Genomic DNA, 27,217 nt, shown 5'->3' with positions numbered 1-27,217 from the left:
GTTGTTTCAAAAAGTTGATAATTTAGGACTTTTCCTAGATCTACTTGAGGATTATAATTTCTCCTTTACAGGTACCTAAACGAAAATATGGAATTATACAAATCAAATATTTTCATACAAGAAAACTTGAGATAACCAGGGAAACCAGGTGTACTAGAGAAAAATGATCAAAAATGTTCTAGCGCTGAATTCTCTATATTCAAACAATATTGAAATAGGCATAGACAAAAAGAAGAAACCTAAAAACATTACCTACTACAACCATACAAAATGCGGAGTAGACGTTATAGATCAGATGGCCATACAGTGCTCAACCAAATCAGCTTCAAGAAGATGGCCGTTGCAGGCTTTTTTTAATATCTTAGATATGGTAGGAATAAACGCTTAGATTCTATATAAGGAAGTTACTGGTTGTCAAATATCTGGGCAAACTTTCCCACTTCAGTTAGTAGAAGAATTGCGAAAAGATCATCTGACTAAGGGCAGGACAATATCAACGGAAACAAATCAGAGACACAACACCTCAATCAAATAATAAACGTAGGCAGTGACAAAAGCTACAATATCTAGGACATGTGATGCCGGAGCGAGAAGTATGGCATCCTATGACTCATAATGCAAGGAGGGGTAGATAGCAGAAGAAGCATCGGAAGAAAACGAATTTCATGGCTGAGATTTGGATGCAGCCCGAACAACTATTCAGAGCTACTGACTCAAAAATTAAAATAGCTATGATGATTGCCAACCTCCGTAGCAGAGATAGCACCTGAAGAAGAAGAAGTGGAAAAGTGGGAACTAAAACTAAAATAAAACATGTGAAAGTCATATAATTATGTAAAAAATTTGTGTGTAAGTCTTGTACCGGGTGTCCCAATAAGAATGGCTCTCAGCCATATCTCAGGAACCGTTTATAGAGCAGCTTTGAGAAAAAAATATTGATTACCAAAGATGCCTCGGGATAAGCCTGAAAATTATTTTCATAATTGTAGGTCCACCGCTAGAGGGTGTAATTGAATATCAAAAATTAAAAAATCAAAATTTTACAAAATTTATCTAATGAAAGGGCAATGGAAATCCAATCATCGTATTCTTCATAAAATTTTGCGCATAGTTGATTTACAAGTTTAAGTCTACCTTTGCAAATAAGAGCTACCTTTTTATGAAAAAATGTCTGTAAGTCCGGTTCTGCTAAATTGAATTTTGCATACTTAGTATTGTTGAAAACAGCTCTTTTTCGTCAATGTAAGGGTCTTATTTTCGAAATAGCCTTATAAGTAATAGGCAAGCTAGGAGGCATTATTTAATTATTTTCAGAAATCTAGTATTCTTTGGAAAATATTAAATACAAGTATGCATTTTTAATCCTGTATTACAAAATTAGATCAAATTATCAACATAATACCGAAAACCGCATGTCGATACCTTTTTTCTATCTCGAGTTAAAAAACGTGTACATTTTAAACATAACTGTTACTGTCACCGTAAACGAGGTTAAGGAAAAGTAGTGTGCTATGGAAAAAATAAATTTAAAAACAAAAAACAAAACAAAAAACAAAAATAACATTTGCGTATGTAAAGGTATATAATTAATTAAAACAACAATAAGACAAGCAACACTATAAATTATAACAAAGAAATAAAACAACTACTTACTTAGTCTTAGTGACTGCCTAAATGTTAAAATTGTTGCCCATCATTTTCGATGCAAGCATTTACTCTTTCAAAAGTAGATTAAATAGCTACAGACTTAACTGTTTTAGACTTTTATTTGTGGGGACGGATTAAATACCTTGTTTTTGCCGCTAGGCCCACTACTCGAAAAAAAAACATGATCTAGAATCTAGAGAATACGAAACATCATTCAAAGCATTGCGAAAGCAGAAATTGAGACTGCTGTTCAATCCACTCTTGAAAGAGTAAATGCTTGCATCGAAAATGATGGGCAACAATTTGAACATTTAGGTCGTCACTAAGTAACTATTTGCTTTTATTTCTATGTTATATTTTAAAGTGTTGTATGTCTTATTGTTGTTTTGATTAATTATATACGTTCACATTTGGAAAATTTTTCTTTGTTTTTTTCCATAGCACACTATTTTTCCTCAACTTCGTTTACCGGTGACATTAACAGTTGTTTAAAATTTACACGTTTTTTAAGATATCTCGAGATAGAAAAAACGTATCGACATGCGGTTTCCGGTATTATTTTAGTAATTTGGTCTAATTCTGTAATACAGGATTAAAAACGCATACTTCTATTTAACCCTTAACTGGTCCGATACTGTAGCAGTAGCGTAACTGGTCCGGCGTCGTCTGCGAAACTACTGTTTTTAAGAAAGCCAAACAACACTCAAAAATAATTTTTTTATATAAATAAATGTTACAAACATACCTTGATATGTTTATATAAAAGTGAACGTATTAGATTTGGGCGTTATTTGGGTAAAGAAAAAAATATTAATGAAATCCGCACAAATATTTGTGAGAAAGTACATAGTTTTGTAAAGTAAATAAAAAAAATATAAAAAAACAACATGAAAAACAAAATGTATTGCTGGGATAGATGTTCAAACTGCACACTAAACAAAAAAAACTAGGTAAAATAAAAATCGATCAAAAATGTTTGTTTCCAGCATCAGTCAAACTTTACCTATTTTATATGCAATTTTTACATAGGTAGTGGTTTTGTACATCCCAAACAAACAGGCTTTGCAACGCAAGCACAGGTATTTTGTCATCCTGCGCTTTCTACAAGGACATAAACTGCAACTGTTGCGTTTTTCTAAAATAAGAACATCCTCTTGTTCTTCTTGAACTCCAAGTATGAACACAAAAAAGTGACACCAACGGTCCGGCGTCGTCTGAGAAACTACTCTCAACCTAACTGTTGCGATAACTTTTTAGGAACTGAGAGAAACTTGTCTCAAATACACCCACTTGTCAAGCTCCAATAGTTTAAGGATTAGATAGAACTAGGTCTGGATCCCGCGTATGAAAAAAAAGTTGATTAATAGCAAGCTGAAAATTTGTTAATAGCTTAAGGGTGTCTAGTCGGACAAACTTTGATATATGGGAACACTGGAACAGGGGTAGTTTTAATTGTGGAACCGGTTAAAAATTTGGAACGGTCAGACCACGAAAACGGCACATTTATTTTGTCCGACAGAATAGACTTAATCTCTCCGAACAGAGATTAAACTCTCATGCAAAAATCAGACTGCTATTTATCACCAAATGGGCGTTTTAATGAGTGGAACATGTAGAATATATCAAATGACAGGGATTATGACAGGTGGTAAATAGCAGTCTGATTTTTGCATGAGAGGTTAATCTCTGTTCGGAGAGTTTAAGTCTATTCTGTCGGACAAAATAAATGTGCCGTTTTCGTGGTCTGACCGTTCCAAATTTTTAATCTGTTCCACAATTAAAACTACCCCTGTTCCAGTGTTCCCATATATCAAAGTTTATCCGACTAGACACCCTTAAACTATTAACAAATTTTCAGCTTGCTATTAATCAACTTTTTTTTCATACGCGGGATCCAGACCTAAACGACTTGCCTGTGGGCGGTGCCAATTTCCAATAAAAAATAATCAAAATTATTGAATCGTCTGTCAGACGACGCCGGACCAGTTAAGGGTTAATATTCTCCAAAGAAAACTATATTACCGAAAATAATTAAATAACGCCTACTAGCTGGCATATTACTATTAGGCTATTTCGAAAATAAAACTCTTACATTGATGAAAAAGGGCTGTTTTTAACAAGACCAAGTATGCCAAATTAGATTTAGCAGAACCGGACTTACAGCCATTTTTTCATAACAAGGTTCCCACTCACCCCCACCTCTTATTTGCAAAGGTAGACTTAAACTTGTGAAATCAAATATGCGCAGAATTTAATGAAGAATACGATGATCGGATTTCCAGTGAACTTTCGTTAGGCGAATTTTGTAAAATTTTGATTTTTTTATTTTTTAATTTAATTTAATTTAAATACGCCCTCTAGCGGTAGACCTACAATTATGAAAATAATTTCCAGGCTTTTCACGAGGCTACTTTTTTTATAAATATTTTTTTCTCAAAGCTGTACTATAAACGGTTCCTGTGATATGGCCGAGAGCCATTCTTATTAGGACACCCGGTACATGCAAAATTAAAAATTTTTGTCACTACATAAAGTGTGCTTAAATAATTAGATAATTTATTTAAATTAACTAAATGTCTTTTGTTAGTAGGTATTAACTCAATATAGGTTTTTTTGTCAATTAAAGAACGATACAAAAACGACTGGCGATAGAAAATTCTAATACCCGTCATATTGACCGCTCCGGTGCTTCTAGATATGCAAAAATGTTGGTGCTTCTAGTGTTAATATATAAGTAGTAATACATAGATAGTAATAAAACTTACCTTTACTCGCATTCATTCCTTCTCCTAATTCTCTGACACCTTTATTTGCAAAATCAACATAATTCAGTGGTTTTCCATCATAGTGATTTCTAGCTTCCATTCCTTTTTTGAAAATATCTTCGAAAAACCTCAATGAACTATCACTAAAGAAATCTAGCTTTAACAGAGTTGCCCATGATGGTTTGATAAAGGAGAGGTTTTGAACAAGTGCATTTCTGAGACTAAATTCATTCATTTTTTTCACCAGCGATCCTATTGGAGTTGGTTTTTCATTAAAGCTATCAAGATTAACTCCAAAGAAGCACTTAAATATCAACTCATCTGAAAAAAGTTTTCCAAGTCCTCTGCCATCTATTGTTTTCTTATTTTTGAACAAATATTGTACCATTGATTTAGTTATTTCAGATATTTCGACATGCATGTTTTTTAACATCACAGGAGTAAAAACTGGAGTTAGTCTGGTTCTTACACTTTTCCAATGTGGATATTTCATGAAAATTACTGAATTTTCCATAAGACGATGTGTAGGTGTAGGAGGTCTTCTGTTGGCGAATACATCAGCATCTTTTATTAGAACATCTTTAAAAAGCTTGGGATCTTTTAAAATTAACAAAGGTTCATCCATAAGAAAGACTCCAAAATATGGCGCATCTATTTTATCATAAAGATTTTTCAAGTGCTCCTGAATAGTTAATTTACAAGTGAACACATCTTTGAAGTTGCCAAATAGGAGTGTAGGTTTTAGATACGGAACATTTCTTTTTTCCCAATAATCAAAATGTCTTGTGAGATACTTGTAAATCAACAAACCTATCAAGGCAATTAATATTGTAGTATCCGTTATCCATGACGACGTTAGAAGCATCTAAAATGATAAAAAATACCTTACAGAGCTGGCACGTGGCACACCGTGGGTAATATTTCACCCGTGCGAATTACTATTGTGGCGCCCCCCCCCCCCCCAGGAGGCAAATGTTTTTTAAAAGTTCAACTTTATAGGAATATCATGGTTGTAAAAGTAAGGTTGTATACAAAATCTTTTATTTGAACTTAAGTTGACGAGTTATACAATTAGATTTTATTTATAAGTCCTGAATAAAGTTTGGAAAATGGTTATACAAATTTAATACTCAAACTCAAACCGCAGCTATGTGACATTCTAAGTGATACCAACCAGTTAGACAGAGTTCTTCAGTTTTTAAAAAAATATCAAAAAGAGACACCGAGGTATATTTAAATCCTTAAAATTAGAGAGACTGCGAACAAAATTTAGCCACTCATGCAACGTATCTGCATCTATGATATCGTTCCAATTAATTTTGGAAATCCAAATTTGTTGCATGATTAATTTAGCGACAACTGTAACTGGGTTAATTAGGCCTTGAGGATCAAATATTTGGGCAATCATTGACAGTACTTCTCTCTTGGTGTACGAGTCCTTTAAGGTAAAATTTGGGAGAGAGATTGAGAAGGTGTCAAGAGTAGGATTCCAACATAAACCTAAAACCTTATTGGAGCCATTATCTGGAGCTATTACATAAGTAGTGTTCGAAGAGAGAGAAGAGATACTTTTTAAAAACAAGTCTGAGTTAGAACACCATTTATGGAGAGAGATACAAGCGGTTCCAAGCAAACTAGTTATTTCCTTATGAGCTTTAAGGAGAGTCTGTACATCATTAGCGCCATAGAGAATGTCATCAATGTAACAACTATTTTGAAGAGCATTAAACTGTAATTTTTTTTTATGACATAACTTGTTAATGCTCTTTAATTATACCTCTTGTAATCTTGTTTGTAACCGTCCCGTGCGAGTGGCCATAGTTGCCGAGCACGTTAATGTAAACAAAAAAAAATAACGACTATGGTTATTTATCAAACGTAATAATTAAAAAATAGTTTAAATTAATAAGAATTGAACTTGAAAATGAATTAAACTTGAAAATAACAATGTTGAGCTTTGGATATAAAGTAAGGCAATGGAAGGCAATGAGACGTGACATTGTGTTTTTATGTTATAGGCTAAGTTGAACAAAGTTAACTTTTCTAGATTTTCTCTGGGCAAACTTATTTAAAATTGCATTGACATGCATTGTCACTGCAAACTGAATTGACATCAAAGCTAGTCACACCAATATGTCTTGCGACATGGAAGACCTCAGATTATTTTTTACTATTTTCAACTTGGAGAAACTCCTTTCTCCACTCGCGACAGACACTGCGAGAGTACAGGTTTGGAAAATTCTCCACAAATCCGTTGTCTGCTAACTAGCTCAACATATCAACTGGGCCTTTGATTTTGCCTTTGTCTTCTTTTTCGACATTCTGAATCATGCTGTTGACAAGTTTCAATTCAGAATATAGTTGAAGACCGGCAATGTCACTGTGCTGGTCATCAGTGAGAGCAATGTGTAGGTCTTTGCAGCATTTTAATAACGTTTTGTCATCACTTGTGGTCTTTGAATGTAGAAACCCAAACAGTTGGAAATAGTTTTGAAGCTGCTCAAATCTGTCTCCTAGAGAAGAGATACACTAATCCAAGACCGCTTAGAAGAATTTAGTTTTGAACACGATCTCAGGATCAAGAGTTGTTTCATCACTTGATTCATAAGAAACCATTTTCTTCTTTTTTCTCGGCCGCAGTTCACTTTCTTTAGGGAATGCTGGGTTAACTTCAATCATTCCGGCCAGTTCCCTGCAATCGACTAATATTCTGTTGAATCCTGCATAAATTATTGTTTCTTGAAAAAATTGCTTCGTTGAAGAAATTAAAGCAAGAGAATTTTCCAAGTTCTCTGCCATCTATTGTTTTCTTATTTTTGTACAAATATTGTACCATTGATTTAGTTATCTCAGATATTACGACATGCATGTTTTTTAACATCACAGGAGTAAAACCTGGAGTTAGTCCGGTTCTTACACTTTTCCAATGTGGATATTTCATGAAAATCACTGAATTTTCCATAAGACGATGTGTAGGTGTAGGAGGTCTTCTGTTGGCGAATACATCAGCATCTTTTATTAGAACATCTTTAAAAAGCTTGGGATCTTTTAAAATTAACAAAGGTTCATCCGTAAGAAAGACTCCAAAATATGGCGCATCTATTTTGTGATAAAGATTTTTCAAGTGCTCCTGAATAGTTAATTTACAAGTGAACACATCTTTAAAGTTGCCAAATAGGAGTGTAGGTTTTAGATACGGAACATTTCTTTTTTCCCAATAATCAAAATGTCTTGTGAGATATGTACTTGTAAATCAACAAACTTATCAAGGCAATTAATATTGTAGTATCCATTATCCATGACGACGTTAGAAGCATCAAAAATGATAAAAAATACCTATACAGAGCTGGTCCGTGGCACACCGTGGGTAATATTTCACCCGTGCGAATTACTATTGTGGCGCCCCCCCTCCCCGAGGGGGCAAATGGTTTTCAAAAGTTCAACTTTATAGAAAAATCATGGTTGTAAAAGTAAGGTTGTATACAACATCTTTGTTTTGAACTTAAGTTGACGAGTGATACAATTAGATTTTATTATTATAAGTCCTGAATAAAATTTCGAAAATGGTTATACAAATTTAATGACTCTGGTTATTTCTCAAACGTAATAATTAAAAAATAGTTTTAAATTAATAAGAATTGAAGTTGAAAAAGAATTAAACTTGAAAATAACAATGTTGAGATTTGGACATAAATAGTCTAGGCGCCAGAGGGGTCACCGTGTCCTTTTCAATTCTGATGGACAAACTCAACGGTTTCTTATGGATTTTTGGCTGCTTATTACGAATTTCGAGGGTGGATTTCGATCCGAGTGGTCAAAAAATTGTTATAAACAATTTAATTGTTTATAAATTGTTTATAAGGCTCTGGCTCATAAACTAAAAGAGATAAAAAAAATGTTTCAAATAAAATTTGTTCCTTAATAAAAACAAAGAAAAAAACGTTTACTGAACTTAAATCCCATAAATAGAACTTAAGATATTGTAAAATTACTGCACAATACAAATTGAAAATTGCAAAATAAGTATTTTTCGAAGCTTTATCGATCGTAACTCGGCCTCTACGCATGCAAATGCGCCTTACGAGGTCTCCTTTTAAAGCTTAATTAATAAGCTTTGAAACAGAGTTTCACAAATTACTTTATCTTTATTTGTTTTAAAGCTATACCCGTTTGAATTTATAATTTTCTTAAAAAAATTGTACATTAATTTGTTTATAAGGGTTTCAAGTAAATTTGAGCTATAAACATTTATACTTTAATTAACAATTATGATAGAAGAACTCAAAAGGAACAATTTGAGCTTAAGAAAATGTTCGTAAGTTTATTTTTGGCCGAGATATCTTTAATGGCGCGCTATGAGGCGCAAGATCGGCTTAGAGTCAAGTAAGTATGTATTCTTCGACGCTTTATCGATCGTAACTCGGCTTCTACGTATGAAAATGAACCAATATGTGGTATCCATATAAAAATGGACCGAGTTCTTTTGCATCATCATCATTGCATATAAAACGAGCATTTAGGATGTGGCGGCATACACACAATTGACGGGCCTTGATGATGCTGCAAAATAACTAGATCCACTTTATATGGATATCATATAGATAACTAGCCTCTGAAGCCCCAAAAAGTTTTAGTTTTACTGCCTACAAGAACAGACTTAGTACCACCATGTAACTGTTAAAATTTCTCTAAGAACTTATGCAGATGTAAAAAAGCTGAGATTCCCCGTAGATCTCTATGCAGATGCATGAAAAAAAAATGTTTGTAAAAATAGTATTAATAAATAATATCAACTTACTTTTCAGTTATACTTCTGAAATATTAGTTTTTAATGTTTTTTTTTCCCATTTAGTACAAAAAATAGAAGACAAAGTAAATAGAATGAAAGGTGATACGAGGTATAGTATAATGATTTAATTATAAGAATTATATGATAAAATGTTATTAGGATCTTCAAAAATGAAAAATGAAGATAACGTATGTACACATAGAAATTATAATTTGCATCGAGAAGTCAGCGCGTGAACCTTTACGCGGTGAGCCGATCTTGTGCCTCATAGCGCGCCATTTAAATATCGATATCTTGGTCAAAAATAAACTTACAAACATTTTCTTAAGCACAAATTGTTCCTTTTGAGTTCTTATATTATTATTGTTAATTAAAGCATAAATGTTTCTAGCTCAAATTTGCTTGAAACCCTTATAAACAAATTAATGTACATTTTTGAAAGAAAATTATAAATTCAAACGGGTGTAACTTAAAAAAGATAAAGATAAAGTAATTTAACACACTTTGTTTGGAAGCCTATTAATCAAGATTTAAAATAAGACCTCCTAAGGCTTATTTTCATGCGTAGGAGCCGAGTTACGATCGATAAAGCTTCGAAAAATACTTATTTTGCATCTCACAATAAACCACTGAAAACTTTTGTTTTCTATACTTCCACAAAATTTATTATTTACAACTATGTGACTACAGCTGTTTCGGCAGAGTGCCTTTCTCAAGTTTTCAGTGTTTTATTGTGAGATAAAATGAACTTCCATCAAGTAACGGTCGAATCCATCAATTACTTATTTTGCAATTTGCAATTTGCATTGTGCACTCATTTTACAATATCTTGAGTTCTAATTATGGGATTTAAGTTTAGTAAACGATTTTTTCTTCGTTTTTAATTAAGGAACAAATTTTATTTGAGAAACATTTTTTTGATCTCTTTTATTCTATGAGACAGGGCCTTATAAACAATTTATAAACAATTAAATTGTTTATATCAATTTTTTGACCACTCGAATCGAAATCCACCCTCGAAATTCGTAATCAGCAGCCAAAAATCCATAAGAAACCGTTAAGTTTGTCCATCAGAATTGAAAAGGACACGGTGACCTCTATTTGGCGCCTAGACTATAAGGCAATGTAAGGCAATGAGACATGAGCCATTGTGTTTTTATGTTAAAGGCTAAGTTGAACAAAGTTAACTTTCCTAGATTTTCTCTGGGCTAATTCATTTACAATTGCCTTGACATGCATTGTCACTGCAAACTCAATTGACATCAAAGCTAGTCACACCAATCTGTCTTGCGACATGGAAGATCTCAGATAATTTTTTACTATTTTCAACTTGGAGAAACTCCTTTCTCCACTCGCGACAGACACTGCGAGAGTAAGAAGGATTCGCAGTGCTATACACAGGTTAGGAAATTTCTCCACAAATCCGTTGTCTGCTAAGTAGCTCAACATGTCAACTGGGCCTTTGATTTTGCCTTTGTCTTCTTTTTCGACATTCTGAATTATGCTGTTGACAAGTTTCAATTCAGAATATAGTTGAAGACCATCAATGTCACTGCGCTGGCCATCAGTGAGAGCAATGTGTAGGTCTTTGCAGCATTTTAATAACGTTTTGTCATCACTTGTGGTCTTTGAATGTAGAAACCCAAACAGTTGGAAATAGTTTTGAAGCTGCTCAAATCTGTCTCCTAGAGAAGAGTTACACTAATCCAAGACCGCGTAGAAGAATTTAGTTTTGAACACGATCTCAGGATCAAGAGTTGTTTCATCACTTGATTCATAAGAAACCATTTTCTTCTTTTTTCTCGGCCTCAGTTCACTTTATTTAGGGAATGCTGGGTCAACTTCAATCATTTCGGCCAGTTCCCTGCAATCGACTAATATTCTGTTGAATCCTGCATAAATTATTGTTTCTTGAAAAAATTGCTTCGTTGAAGAAATTAAAGCAAGAGAGATTTCCAAGTTCTCTGCCGTCTATTGTTTTCTTATTTTTGAACAAATATTGTACCATTGATTTAGTTATTTCAGATATTTCGATATGCATGTTTTTTAACATCACAGGACAAAAAACTGGAGTTAATCTGGTTCTTACATTTTTATATATATGTTACAGTTCAAGTTGATTCTCAGTTAGAGTCGACTCCAACTAGTTGGAGTCAACTCCAACTGAAACGAGCAGTAAAAGTTGATTTTAAAAATTTAAATCAACTTGTACTAGTTGGAGTTGACTCCTCCTGGATCGATTCAGTAAATGTTGATTATACGAGAATCTCAAGTGCATTTTTGATGAGTGTGCGTTTCTTTGTCTTGACCGTTTTAACTACTTATTATTACAGTCTGTAACGTCGTCCCCGTTAGGTTAATTATTCTGATTCGATTTTTTGCACAAACTTACTCAAAGAAATACATCCTTATAACAAATACACAGGGTGTCACGCGGTACCGCGGTCGAAAAATTGTTTAACCAATTTTTGTTAAATTCACAAAAATAATTTTTATCTACTTTATCTCATATTATGTAAGTAAAGGTTTTATTGTGTGAAAATTGTAAATATAGATAGCAGTACATGAAGGGCTTAAAGTGTGTCTGAAGTAACAATGTATTTTAAATGGCTTTTAATTTTTCGCACTGTTTTTTAGCACACTTTCATATAATTAAACATCCTTAACTTTCGCCTTCGGGAGGAAATCAGACTCACCCTTGCAACGGCAACTGAAATGCTCACAAAACAGCGACCACGAAAGCAAAAATGGATGACAGAGGAAATATTGGATTTAATGGATAAAAGAAGAAAATTCAAACAGCACAAAGCAATGTACAAAGCATTAAATAGAACCATTAAACAAAAAATAAAAATTGCAAAAGAAAAATGGATAACAGAACAATGTGAAGAAATCGAAAACTTATATAAAAAAACATGATGACTTCCATCTGTATAAGAAACTCAGGAATTCACAAGCACGACATATTCACAAGGACTAAATAATCTAATCAACGCAGAAGGCAAACTGATTTCAAGCCCTGAAGAACAAATAAACATGTGGGAAGACTAACGACGAAGGTCTTCCAATACTGAAGTCCGAACTGGAATATGCTCTACGTCAACTAAAAAACAACAAATCTGTAGGAAAAGATGAAAAACCAGCTGAGCTGTTGAAGTTAATTAACGAGAAAACTTAGACCTTCTTCTTGGACTATTTAATAATGTTTACAATACAGGGACTATCCCTAAAATATGGCTTGAATCAGTCTTCATACCACTACCTAAAAAGAAGAATGCCAAATTATGCCAGAACTTCCGCCTTACAAGTCTATTAAATAACATTCTAAAGCTTTTCTTGCGTATCATACAGAACAGAATATACAGTAGAGTCTCGGTTATCCGCCCTTCATTTATCCGCCGTTCCGTTTTATCCGCCGCTCCATTTAAGTAATATAAAAACGAGATACATCAGCAAGGCAGATGAAAATCGCTAGTTTTTTTCGTTCATCCTAAATCATTCTATCTATTGTCCAATGTCAGTCAAAATTAAACTGATTCTCTTCTTCTTCTTCTTGTGCCACTCCTATCGGAGACTGGAAATCATCAAGGGCTCAACTTGTGTTTTATTTAACGGTCCCTATTATCCGCCATTTTTGCTTATTCGCCCTTTCATCGGCCTGTTTATGGCGGATAACCGAGATTCTACTGTATTATAAAAAATGTGATGAGGTCACCGGTCAAGAACAATTTGGCTTCAGGAAAGGTATGGGGACACGAGAAGCAATATTCTGTCTTCAAACTCTGGCACAAAGATAAGCAAGCAGACCTTTTTATCTGTTTCATAGATTTTGAAAAAGCGTTCGATAGGGTGACGCACAAGACCTTGATAGAAAGATTGAACAACATCGGAGTCGACAAAAGAGATTCTAAAATTATAGAGGCTATTTATTGGAATCAGGCAGCAATCGTAAAGACCAATGGTAATACGTCAAGGCCAATTGAAATACAACGAGGTGTTAGACAGGGTTGTGTGCTATCACCCATACTTTTAACGTCTACTCTTAGGTAATATTTGCGAACTCTTTATCGCACTCTTCAGAAGGAATCAGGATAAACGGTCAGAGAGTAAATAACATCCGCTATGCAGATGACACAGTATTAATGACTGATTCGGACTATAGTCTGCAGATACTGTTGGATAGGGATACTGAGAGTTGTGAAAAAATGGGGATGAAGATCAATACTGCGAAAACCAAAGTTATAAAAATATCAAGGAACAAAAATTTACCTCTTTCAATAAATATGTGAAACACCAACAGCTTGAATACGTAAGCCAGTACAAATATCTTGGTTGCTGGTTCAACAATCAACTTGATTATAAACAAGAAGTCAAGAGCGAAAATACAGGTAGCCCGACAGGGGTTTATCAAAATGAAAAGCTTATTTTGTAACAGTAGCATTAATATCAGCCTTAGATGTCGTTTTCTGCATTACTATGTGTGGTCAATACTTTTGTATGGAACGGAGGCCTGGACACAACACAATACTGATGAACAAGTTGGACGCCTTTGAACTCTGGCTTTATAGAAGTGACTTGAAAATACCTTGGACAACCCACACCACCAACGAATATGTTCTGAGGAGAATAGGTACAGGTAGGGAACTGCTAAAAATCATTAAAGTCAGAAAAGTTAGCTACCTGGGACACATAATGAGAAACGAAAAGTACCGCCTCACGCAACTGATCATCCAGGGTAAGATTGTAAGAAAACGGGGTCCCGGTAGGCGCCAGATTTCATGGCTTAGAAATATCAGAGACTGGACCGGCCTTGATTCAACATCTTTGTTTAGAGCCGCATTGGACAGAGACAGATTTGCCAGTGTAGTCGCTAACCTCCACTAAAGGAGAAAGCACCACAAGAAGAAGAACTTTCGCCTTGTCATTGACATGTGAGCAATAAATTACAAAAAAAGTGTTTTTGTGGTTTGACAGAAGTTTGAATTTTTAAATGTCAAAATGGTGCAATGGTGCATTTCACTCGCACTCACATTGATAGCTGCGTCAATACGCTCCTAGCGCTCATTGTTAATAATTAAAAATAACCGCTTAGTAATAAAATAATAACAAAAATTTCTTCAGTATCTTGTAGGGGGGGTCGTTAAAATTTTATTTGGGGACTTTCGGACTTTCTCGTGACTTTCGGTGACTTTCTCGTCACTTTCGGTGACTAATTTAATTTTGAACTGAGTTATTAAGCCTTGAAAATGGTCATTTTCGTATTTTGAAATAAATATAACAATAAACAAGTATGAACAATAAATTTTACAGAAAAATCACAATAGACCTCTTTTGACCTTGCTCCAAATGACCCAAATGATGTAAAGAAAATTGTCCTAAAAGAATTTTTTTTGTGAGTTTGTTTAAAAAAGTTGTTTAAACAATTTTCGACCACAGTACCATCTGACACCCTGTGGATTCGTTATAAGGACCTCTTTTTGAGTAAGTTTGTGCAAAAAAATCGAACTGGAATAATTTACCTATCGGAGGCGACGATACAGCCTAGAATATAAATATCACAATTTGAACATAATTATTTCCAGTAACATTTAATTTCTAGAATGATGACGTCATCTACGTTTTTTTAAATGAGAATAGGGGTCATGTGATAGCTCATTTGAAAGGTAATTCAATTGTCTATTCAGTAATATAAACATTAACATTATTATTTATACAGGGTGTCCAAAAAATATTTTTTTTTAATTAAATTTTTTGACAAAAAGAAGAATGTGTGTAATTTATTTAACTCATAATACATTTTACTCCTATCAGAAAACAGGAAATAATGTGTATTTGACAAATAAAAATATTGTTTTTTGCCTCAATTCAGTATTAAAGCAGCCAGCCACCTTCCTCTTGACAGTTTGAACATTTAATTTAAGCGAAAAGCAATGATTATTTTTCAAATAAACATTTTATTCTGTTTTATGAGAGCAGTAAAATGTATTTTGAATTAAATAAATTACTTGCATTCTTCTTTTTGTCAGTAAATTTAATCAAAAAAATTTGGGCACCCTGTATAAAAAATTATGTTACTAGTTATATTATTGAATAGAGAATTGAATTACCTTTCAAATGAGCTATCACAAGACCCCTATTCCCATTTAAAAAAATCATCGATGACGTCATCACGCCCAGATGGGTGACGTCACTACTATGGTATATATGCCAAGAAGTCGTAATTTAAAAATAAAAATTGACCTGTTTCGGGATTTCTTTCTAAAATCCTCCATTCTCGAGAAAATGAATTTATTCCAACCTTTACGTGCTCACTGTATATTATGAAAGTCAGAAACTAAAAAAAATCAAAGATTAAAGCTACCTCTATAAGATCCTGAAAAAATTTTTGTCATTATTTCATTAATAAGATATTATTTCTAATTATCAACAATGAGCGCTAAGCGCGTATTGAGGCGGCCGTCAATGTGAGTGCGAGTGAGATGCACCATTGGACGGCCCAAATGATGCATCTCTTGAGCACTCACCATTGACGGCCGCCTAATACGCACTTAGCGCTCATTGTTAATAATTAAAGATAAAGCTTAGTAATAAAATAGTGACAAAAATTTCTGCTGGATCTTGTACAGGGGGCTATAAACTTTGATTTGGCCACTTTTTGACTTTCATAATAATGGATTTTAACCGAGTTATTAAGCCTTGAAAATGGCTATTTTTGCATTTTTCAAATTTTAAATCGCGTATAACTCGACAACAATCAATTTTAGAGAAAAATCACAAAATACCTTTTATTGCTCAGAATAACTCAAATGATCTAAAAAAAATTGTTCGAAGTGAAAAAATTATTTTTGTGAATTTGTCTAAAAAAAATTGTTTAAACAATTTATTGATCAAGTTTGTGCAAAAAATTCGAATCGGAGTAATTTCATTAACGGGGACGACGATACAGCCAAGACTAATTTGAACATATTCAGTAACATTAATTTAATTTTTAGAATCGGCTGTTTGTGTGAATCAGAATCAACTTTTACTAAATGGCATTGGGAAGAGTATACTTTTCCTAGTTGGAGTCTACTTTTACTAGTAAATGTTGAATATAAATCTTCATTTTATATTTATAATCAACTTTTACTGAAACCAGCCGTTAGAGTCGACTCCAACTAGTTGGAGTCAACTCCAACTGGATAATCAACTTGAACTGTAACATATATAATGGATTTCTACGGCTGTCGCCGCCTCTCCATACCCAGCTTCCAATTTTTTCTATCGTAACACATATCTTCATCTAATTGCCTCGAATCCATTGCCTCCTGAATATTGTCCCTCCAGCTTCTCCGTCGTCGTCCTATTCTTCTTCTCTCCGGTGAAACCCACTCTAATATTTTTCTCGGCCAGCGAGTCTCATTCATTCTTTTAACGTGACCGAACCATGTCAGATTTATCTTTTCGATATCGTCTATTATAGTTTTTTCCACCTTCATATGTTCTCTAATTGTTTCATTTCTTACATGTTCTAATCTCGAAACCTGACAACTTCTCCTCAAAAGTCCATTTCTGTACTAAGTAGTTTCTTTTTATTTCTTGCACTTATGTCCCAAACTTCTGCACCGTAGATTGTAGCGCTCTTCATTATACTTTCGTATATTCTTCTCTTTGTTTCCTTCCTGATATCTTTGTCCCATAAAATTGAATTGAGGGATCTAGTGATGCTTCTACCTTTATTGATCCTGTGTTGTATTTCATCTTCACTCTTTCCTCGTTTGTTAAATATAGCTCCCAAATATTTGCATTGTTTCACACCAACAATATGTCCTGGTTCCAATGGTAGGTTTTCAATGTCTTCGTTTCCCACTATGACGTATTCTGACTTATTCATATTTATTACTAATCCTGCCTGTTGGTAATGCTCATTTAGCTTCCGTATCATATAGAGTCATCTTGATCTTGGGCTATAACAACTTGGTCGTCCGCAAAGTATAATGTAAATAGGGAGTCGTCTCCCACTTTCAGTAGGAGACGATGGATTTCTTACATTTTTCCAATGTGAATATTTCATAAAAATTACTGAGTTTTCCATGAGACGATGTATAGGTGTAGGAGGTATTCTGTTGGCGAATACACCAGCATCTTTTATTAGAACATCTTTAAAAAGCCTGGGATCTTTTAAAATTAACAAAGGTTAATCCATAAGAAATACTCCAAAATATGGCGCATCTATTTTGTCATAAAGATCTTTGAAGTTGCCAAATAGAAGCGTAGGTTTTAGATACGGAACATTTCTTTTTTCCCAATAATCAAAATGTCTTGTGAGATACTTGTAAATTAACAAACTTATCAAGGTAATTAATATTGTACTATCCATTATCCATGACGACGTTAGAAGCATCTAAAATGATGAGAAATATTCTAGATTAGGATGGAACGAAAAATTCCAAGTCATTATTTTTTATGGGGCTAGTGCGAAAAAGTTGTGTTTTGATGTATAATAAAACTGGAAGAAATATTTTTTTTATTGGACCCTATCTTTAGGTTCTCTATTGAATTAAAATTTTTGGGAATAAAAAAATATATATTTTAAAAATTTATTTTTTTTATCAGTTCTTTGAATCTAAACAATTGTTTCATGACACAATATACATTTTAAGATTGGTAGTCTGATTTTGTGTTAAAAAATGGCATATTTCTAGACTGAAACCTTGAACGAATAAAGCCATCCCTTGATTCTGGTCCACAAACAGCAGCTGATGCTTCAGTTACTAACTTAACAGTTCTTTCCACGGATTTTGTATGACAAGGGTAGTTTAAGACCTCTATGTTGTTGTAATTCCCAGAATCAATAATATCCCTTACATCTTCATTGTAAATATGTTTTAGCAAAGGAGGAGCCGTAACTATGAATCCAGAAACATAAATTAAGTCATTATAATCTGCAGCACTAAAGTTTAATGTTGGTATTTTGAATCTCCGGATCTTTTTTCCTTCTTACTTTCCCTAGTTTTCCGCACTCTGCGTAGTCCTAGCTCCCGTATATGTTTTCGTTCATCTTTTATCATACCGAGTGGGCAAAATAAACATTACTTTGGATAACGGCATCGACAATTTTTTTTTGGTCAACTGGTAGAAATCGTGAATAATGGATCATTCGCCACGAATGTTTTGAACCATCATAACAGCTAGGATACAGTTTTATATAAAACCAAACTGGTGCATACACTTTTTGGATGAAACTTACTAACATAATTAATTGGGGCTGGGACATTCAGTTCCAACATACAATCGAAGCAACCGATTATCAACTGTCAGCCACCTTGCGTGTGATATTTTCCCAGGTTTTTTATGTACTGGGTCGTCCGCAAAGTATAATGTAAATAGGGAGTCGTCTCCCACTTTCAGTAGGAGACGATGGATTTCTTACATTTTTCCAATGTGAATATTTCATAAAAATTACTGAGTTTTCCATGAGACGATGTATAGGTGTAGGAGGTCTTCTGTTGGCGAATACACCAGCATCTTTTATTAGAACATCTTTAAAAAGCCTGGGATCTTTTAAAATTAACAAAGGTTAATCCATAAGAAATACTCCAAAATATGGCGCATCTATTTTGTCATAAAGATCTTTGAAGTTGCCAAATAGAAGCGTAGGTTTTAGATACGGAACATTTCTTTTTTCCCAATAATTAAAATGTCTTGTGAGATACTTGTAAATTAACAAACTTATCAAGGTAATTAATATTGTACTATCCATTATCCATGACGACGTTAGAAGCATCTAAAATGATGAGAAATATACCTCGTCCAATTTACTTACCGTTGCACGTCATCCGCGCCATAGCCTGTGACACGATACCAACACGAAATATCTAGGCGGTAGGTGTGTTCCTCTTTAGAATCATTTTGATTCTAAAAAATAACATACCCACCGCCTAAATATTTCGTGTTGGTATCGTGTCACAGGCTATGTCGTGGATGACGTGCAACGGTAAGTAAATTGGACGAGGTATACCTAGATTAGGATGGAACGAAAAATTCCAAGTCATTATTTTTTATGGGGCTAGTGCGAAAAAGTTGTGTTTTGATGTATAATAAAACTGGAAGAAATATTTTTTTTATTGGACCCTATCTTTAGGTTCTCTATTGAATTAAAATTTTTGGGAATAAAAAAATATATATTTTAAAAATTTATTTTTTTTTATCAGTTCTTTGAATCTAAACAATTGTTTCATGGTACAATATACATTTTAAGATTGGTAGTCTGATTTTGTGTTAAAAAATGGCATATTTCTAGACTGAAACCTTGAACGAATAAAGCCATCCCTTGATTCTGGTCCACAAACAGCAGCTGATGCTTCAGTTACTAACTTAACAGTTCTTTCCACGGATTTTGTATGACAAGGGTAGTTTAAGACCTCTATGTTGTTGTAATTCCCAGAATCAATAATATCCCTTACATCTTCATTGTAAATATGTTTTAGCAAAGGAGGAGCCGTAACTATGAATCCAGAAACATAAATTAAGTCATTATAATCTGCAGCACTAAAGTTTAATGTTGGTATTTTGAATCTCCGGATTTTTTTTTCCTTCTTACTTTCCCTAGTTTTCCGCACTCTGCGTAGTCCTAGCTCCCGTATATGTTTTAGTTCATCTTTTATCATACCGAGTGGGCAAAATAAACATTACTTTGGATAACGGCATCGACAATTTTTTTTTGGTCAACTGGTAGAAATCGTGAATAATGGATCATTCGCCACGAATGTTTTGAACCATCATAACAGCTAGGATACAGTTTTATATAAAACCAAACTGGTGCATACACTTTTTGGATGAAACTTACTAACATAATTAATTGGGGCTGGGACATTCAGTTCCAACATACAATCGAAGCAACCGATTATCAACTGTCAGCCACCTTGCGTGTGATATTTTCCCAGGTTTTTTATGGCTCAAATCATTAGGACATTTTCCCGCGCCAACTGCTTGACTGATTTGGTACAAGTACTTCTGATCGGTACTAAGGTCTGTTGTTTCAAATAATATTGCGAGGTTGTTTTCTAATGCGACAAAATCGACAACAGCCTTCTCTTCACAGCGTTCCAGAAGTTTCCCTATTGGCCCTGAAAAACCAAGTGGTCCACTGGTGCGTCCATCTAACTGTTGAATTAAATCACGTAGAGGTAGCTCATTGCAATGAAATAAGCATACTAGCCATTGAAGTGAAGTGCCGCAGTATTTGTGACGTGGATGGTTGGACTGCAACTGTTGACCAAGGAGCAATGAATTCTCCTCCTGCGTCAGAAGAATTTGAGTCAGACAAACTGCTACTTATGGAAGGATTAGAGGAATCTACGGTACATGCTTTAAGAACAACTTCTTCAGTATTATATTTTTGCGAACTTGCCTTTGCCTTCATGGTTCTTTCCATTTTCTGTCTTATTGCTGCAGAATGCTGCAATATCCACTGGTCCAATTGCCATTTTTCGACAGGATCGTTGATGTTGAAGAAAAATTCGCTCATTTTGTGATACTTTCTTGATTTTATCACAAGTACACACACACAGTTCCAGTCATGTTGAACTTGCAAGCCGCGATGTTCAATAACTTTTACACTCCTTTCGAAACTGGCAAATCTTTTCTATTTATGAATCAGATGCTTGCTGAGTTTTTGTGTACCTATCGCTTGAGATTTTGATACTCTGTATAAATATTTTTTGTATATTGGAATAGAAGCTTTTATTCATAATTGTTCTACATTCGTTGCAACGGCATTCAAGACGTCGGCGATAGATGGATCTTTATTATTATTTGCCAACTTAAGTTCATAACGAATAAAGAGAAAGCACTTTAGAATGTCACACTTAGTTGGTAAAACACGATCATTGAATTGTGATCAGCGCCATATTGATTTTTTCAACAAAAATAATTTTTTTGTTTTTTCATTTTTCAAATCCAATTTTTCAAATCAAATATCTCAAGATATTTTTTTATTTCAAAATGCTCTCGCACCAATTGATTTTATCACCTGACACAACTTTTAAACGTTTTTGAAGTTATACTCCTTTACGGGCGTAATGACGGTGAAATTTTATATGGGAAAACCTAGCGACCGGGCGCATGCGCATTATAACTTTGTTCTGATTGGATGTTCAAATGACATGACAAAAATTATCCAATATGGCAGCTGTGGCACAGCTGTGGGACTGTGCATGGTTTGGTTATAATGTATGCTTGTTGCGTTTTAAAATTTGTAGGAAGAGAAACAACAAACAAAAAGTTAGTTAATGGTTATACTGCCTTTTTAAATAGTTTTCATATTATATTTTTGGACTTATTTACATAGAAGAGATGATTGTTGCATGCCAATGTGAAAGCTCATCAAACTGTGCCTAGTATGAGTGCCGCAGATCTCGCTTATTCAAAGCTAAAGAATCTTTCACTGCAACATAGCCACTTTGCACGACGCAAGTGATTGCGAAATTTATTAGTCGTTATACGGGCTCCGATACCTACCTTGAACCTACCAATATACATAAGTAGTATGTAATACTTTTATTTTACACCTTAATATTCACCTAATATATTGTCTTCTTACTCTATGTTTTGTTGTATTTTTTCAATTCCAAATCATTTCAATTCAAAATCAAAATAATTTGATTTACATAAGTTAAAAATGTCAAAAGGTTAATCTGTTTAGTTAGACGATCTTCGCACATAATGACAAGCTGTCTCTGTGGAGAAGTTTTAATGCGGGGGAATCCCAATACAACGCAAATACCAGCCGCGTGGTAAGTTGGTTCGAATCCCAATAGAAACTTTTATTTTTTTATTTTTTTTATACATTTTATGATTGTAAGTATATTTATTATATAATTTTATTGTCAGAAAATACGTATTTAGTTAAAAATTTTTCCGACAATTAATGTTCAGAAATCATTTGTGGCATTTTTAATGTGTTTTTTGGCACTGTTTTAATAAAAATTTTTGAGAAGTAGTAAGTATAAATTAATTTAATATTTAAATAAAATATAAATAAAAAGTATATTAATTTCGTTTATAATCATATAATCATATAATAGAAGTATAACTTCTTACGTGCGTACAAAGTACACACACATTCTTTTTTTTACCTTTTTCTTTCCACCCTAACCTATTTATATATCAAAAAATATTCGAAAGTAGTGGAGGAGCAGAGGTAATAGTAAACAATAAACTAATTTTAAAAATCAAATTCGTGGTGTTATTCTAATAAGTACGTGTTAACGAACTGTTGTCAGAGGAAATTGAAATCAGACGGGGGTGAGACACGGATACGTGTTGTCGCCAATCCTTTGTCATGCCTACTCCAAAGAGATCCTGAAAAAAGCTCTTAAGAATGAAACAGCTGGAATGAATGTAAATGGAGTTTCCGTTAAGAACATTAGATATGTGCATGACACTGTACTCTTAGCAGAAAATATTGGGGATCTTCAGAGGCTGGTGACAAGAATAGCGGAGGAGTTTGGACAAGAATACGATTTAACAATACACGTCACGAAGACAAAATTTATGAGAATATCTAAAGTCACAGAAATAACGACAATCTTTTCATATACGGAACCAACGTCGAACGAATAGACCAATATGCATCTTCTTCTTGTGCCGTCTTCGAACGAAGGTTAACGATCACTTCTTTAAACGCTTCTCTATCTTTTTCAACGTGAAATATATCGCACCCTCAGTAATATAAGGGCTCAACTCAAAATTTTTGTTAACTGTGATTTTAAATGATAAGGGCACAAAATGAAATTCTCTACCGGTTAGCACTGACAGAGAGAGAAAAAGAACTAGTGGTCCGGTAAATACATTTGTGCCTCTCTCTCACTCTCCCCGCCCACCTCTCGTTAAACTACTACATGGTAGCAATCAGTAACGTGTCTTTCTATGACGAAAATCCTGGTGAGATTGTGTTTTAACATTTTTTGTATTATATAGAACAATTTTTTGTTGAGCCGTTATATTATGCAAAATGTAATAAATAATTGGGTTCAATTCGTAATATATGGCTATATGGCATAAACAGTGAAGGGATATTAATAATATAAGGGATCAAACTTAAATAGTTCCTTATTTCTGTTGTTGCTTTTTTGTACTATATGGGACTCATCATGATCATTCTCTTTGCCTTATCCCTATGCGGGGTCGGCTTCCCTAATTGCATTTCTCCACACAATTCTATCTTGGGCCAAATCAATGTTAATCCCCTTTACCAACATGGTCTGCCTTATCGTCTCCCCCCAGGTCTTCTTTGGTCTTCCTCTCCTACTCCTTCCAGGAATCTGCACTTCAGCTATTCTTCGTATTGGGTGGTTAACGGCTCGACGTTGAACATGACCAAACCATCTTAACCTATGCTCTCTCATTTTGGCATCAATTGGTGCCACACCTAGACTTCCCCTAATATACTCATTTCTAATTTTATCCTTCTTTGTCACTCCACTCATCCATCTAAGCATTCTCATTTCCGCCACATGCATTCGCTGTTCCTCTTTCTTTTTCACTGCCCAACATTCAGTTCCGTACATCATAGCTGGTCTTATGGCTGTTTTATAGAATTTTCCCTTCAGCTTCATTAGAATTTTTCTGTCACACAACACACCACTCGCTTCTTTCCACTTCATCCATCCAGCCCTAATTCTACTGCATGCATCTCCATCTATTTCTCCATTACTCTGTAATACCGATCCTAGGTACTTAAAACTATTGCTTTTTACAATCATTTCACCATCCAAAGATACCATTTTATTTGTAGTAGCTCCATCTTTAAATGAACATTCCAAATACTCTGTTTTTGTCCTACTAAGTTTTAAACTTTTTCCTCCAGAGCTTGTCTCCACTGTTCCAGTTTTTGTTCTAAGTCTCTTTCACTATTTCCTACTAACACGACATCATCAGCATACATTAAGCACCATGGAATGTTACCCTGTATTTTCGCTGTTATCTGGTCCAAAACTAATGAGAATAAATACGGACTAAGCACAGAACCTTGATGCAATCCTACTTTCACATGAAATTTATCAGTCTCTCCCACACCTGTCCTAACACTAGTCGTTACTCCCTCATACATATCCCTCACAATCTTTACATATTCACCAGGGACTCCTTTCTTATTGAGTGCCCACCACAGAATCTCTCGAGGAACTCTATCATATGCTTTCTCAAGATCAATTAATACCATATGAGCGTTTGTTTCTTTACTCCTGTATTTTGTACTATATGGGACTAACTTGAAAAAAAATATTTCCGTTACTTGTAATTAATGGAATTTATTTTCATTATGAGTTTTTGTTATTGCCGTTTATTGTGCAATTATCAAATAACAAATATGCCGAATTTCAAATTCATATCTTAAATAAAAAGCATGTTATTTGAAAAAATAGATGCAATGTAGGAAATCAAAATCTTTAAACGCGATTTGCCAAAAATCTAATTTTTTGAATTGTGCCTCTATATTACTAAGTGTGCGATATGTTTAACACTGAGGTTAGTCAAATCTCTGATATTCTTCAGCCAAGATTTCTTCTTTATTCCCAAGCCTTTTTTTCCCTCTACTCTTCCTTGCATGATGACGTGTAGCAGAGAGTGATTATCGTTACGAAGTATGTGGCGCAGATGCGACGTTTTTAGACTTAAGCTAGAGAAAATTTTAACAAAATGTATCAAGTACTCTGCACAAGGGATGTGAATTTGGAACTAAAGAGTTAGGTTAGCTAGGTGATACGTTTTATCTACTTTGTTTTATGGAATGGAAGCTTGAACCTTGAATGCGGCATCAATGAAAAGACTGGAAACAAGATAACTTCGACAAACCACAGCAAGAATTACTCAGGGCAGTGTTTTAGGCAGGGCATAGCTCATACTTGCAGTTAATTGCAGTTTATTAATTATGCTGTTATGCCATTTCCAATTATTTTGTTGATCCCGCACGTCCCAGAGTTATAATAATATACACTTCTCCAAGGAATTATCGCACCACCTTAAATATGGTTCATTTTTGATGTATCGAATTTCCTAAACCTGTTGTCCGATTTAAGTGATTTATTAAAATGTTCTAGCCTTATTCTTTAAAAATAATGCTGTAATAATATTGTTGCTAGAAAGGTAAATTGTCATTGTAGGTATACAGGGTGTACCAAGTAAACTGTGATTTTTTTTAAAGTTCGCGTGACCCTGTGGAATATTCTAGCATTTATAAAATACTAATATTAAAACCCAACTATACCCTCTGGATTTCTTAACATTATCTTTTTATTCATTCGCTTATGTTGGATAATAAAAAAGTTAGGTAGTTTAACGACTAGCCATATTTTTCATTAATACAGGTTATTTTCTAAATAAGTGCGACAGATTTTAAGGGGTAATTCTGCACGAAAAAAATAATAACACTTTGCTTTATAAACGTATGTCCGTAAATGCTACTTTTCTGAGATAGGGGGTGTTGAAATTTTTCTTACAACCTGACGATTTATTTATTGGTCTAGAACCGATTAAGCTATGCAAATGAAATTTGATGGGTTTTAATAGGTAGTTATTGTGCATTTTTTGATATTTAATTAAGAATATTACATTCTTCATTGGCGCGCATACGGGTAATATGGCCCTATCTCGGAAACGAAGCATTTGCGGACATACGTCTACAGAGAACACTGCGTCATTATTTTTTCATGCAGAATTACCCTTTAAAGTTTGCCTGTATTCGTGAAGAACAAGGCTAGTTGTTAAAATACCTAACTTTTTTATTATCCAACATAAGCGAATGAATCAAAGACCAGAAAGTTAAGAAAATATGAGGCTATAGTTGAGTTTTAATTTAAGTGTTTTATAAATGCTATTGCTAAAAAATCACAGTTTGATTGTTACACTTGGTATACAATGAAAATTTACCTGTCTAGGTAACAATAATATTACAGCAATATTCACTTAAATCGGATAACAGGTTTAGGAAATTCGAGACATTAAAAACGACCCATGGCCCAATAAAAATGGCCCAATGAAAGAGATGGTAAAAGAAATAAAGAAGTATGTCACATCGTTTGTAAAAAATATTGCTATCAAACCCTAAACAAATCAGCGTTCACTTCGTAATAAATTTTATATCAATAAATTAGTATGTACCTTGGTCGTCCTTTTTATCGAGTAATGGGCAAGTTGTCCTAACACGAATACCTTCAACGTCAACGCAAATCACCACACACCAACATTCAAGTGAATATTGATAGTCAAAAATTTGAATAGTGTTTCGGTTCGTATATTCTATGAAAAATTGTTTCAGTGCTAAAAAAATATAGTGAACCGAGAAATACTTACTACGATTTTCTCCTCTTATCGTCACCAGGGTCGTCCAATTGTTTTTTGCGCAAAAAATGATATGGTCGTACGCGGGGATTGATCTCCCCTGGTGATGGAGTTGATTAACTGGAACGCACTACGTAGTCATAACTACTTTATTTTGTCTGAACTAGTTAGCTCAGTCGGGATAGCATTTGACCTTGCATTAGGGAGCTGCCCCAAATTTTATTTTTCTAGTCTTTAGGGAGGGTCAATATTAGTATAAATTTAAAATCTCGACTGAATTCCATCTTTGCGTTAGCCGCCATCTTGATGTTAAACGAGAACCGTTTTTGCTCAATATCTCCGCCATTTTCAATTTTTTGACAAAAAGTGTAGAAACTGAAATTGTTGAAAATGCGATTTTCTATAATTTTATTTATTATAATTTTTCTCGTGCGGTCGATATTTTTCGAGTTATGAGGGGAAAATAGTGACAGTTGTAGCATAATTATTGAATTATTGAATTATCTCGTTTATTATTAGTTTAACAACAAATATTTACCTATACAAAAATGAAGAGAATTAAATTTTGTACAATTTTGATGCCGTTTATTTTTTTGACAAAATCAATATTTAAGGTAGTACGTATGTGGTAAAAGTGCGAGCGTAAGACCTGATTGATTTTGTAGCAATTGTTTTTGTTCAATATCTCTGCCAC

General features: G+C 34.0%; 1 protein-coding gene across 1 annotated transcript in view; it reads right to left on the bottom strand.

The window, feature by feature from the left end:
- The window catches only part of LOC126890435 (cytochrome P450 6j1-like), a 76,809-nt gene extending 50,315 nt beyond the window's left edge, over positions 1 to 26,494 (bottom strand). The window contains exons 1-2 of the mRNA XM_050659365.1: positions 26,344 to 26,494; positions 4,413 to 5,277 (exon numbers count right to left, since the gene is read on the bottom strand). Of these exons, the coding sequence (XP_050515322.1) occupies positions 4,413 to 5,277 (865 nt within the window). The 5' untranslated portion in view covers positions 26,344 to 26,494. The remainder of the gene's footprint in view (positions 1 to 4,412; positions 5,278 to 26,343) is intronic.
- Positions 26,495 to 27,217: the final 723 nt, after the last annotated feature.

Source organism: Diabrotica virgifera, chromosome 8, assembly GCF_917563875.1.
Source record: "Diabrotica virgifera virgifera chromosome 8, PGI_DIABVI_V3a".
In the NCBI taxonomy this organism is placed as follows: domain Eukaryota; kingdom Metazoa; phylum Arthropoda; class Insecta; order Coleoptera; family Chrysomelidae; genus Diabrotica; species Diabrotica virgifera.
The sequence above is the reverse complement of the archived record's forward strand: the minus strand, read 5'-3'. Positions and strand labels throughout refer to the sequence as shown.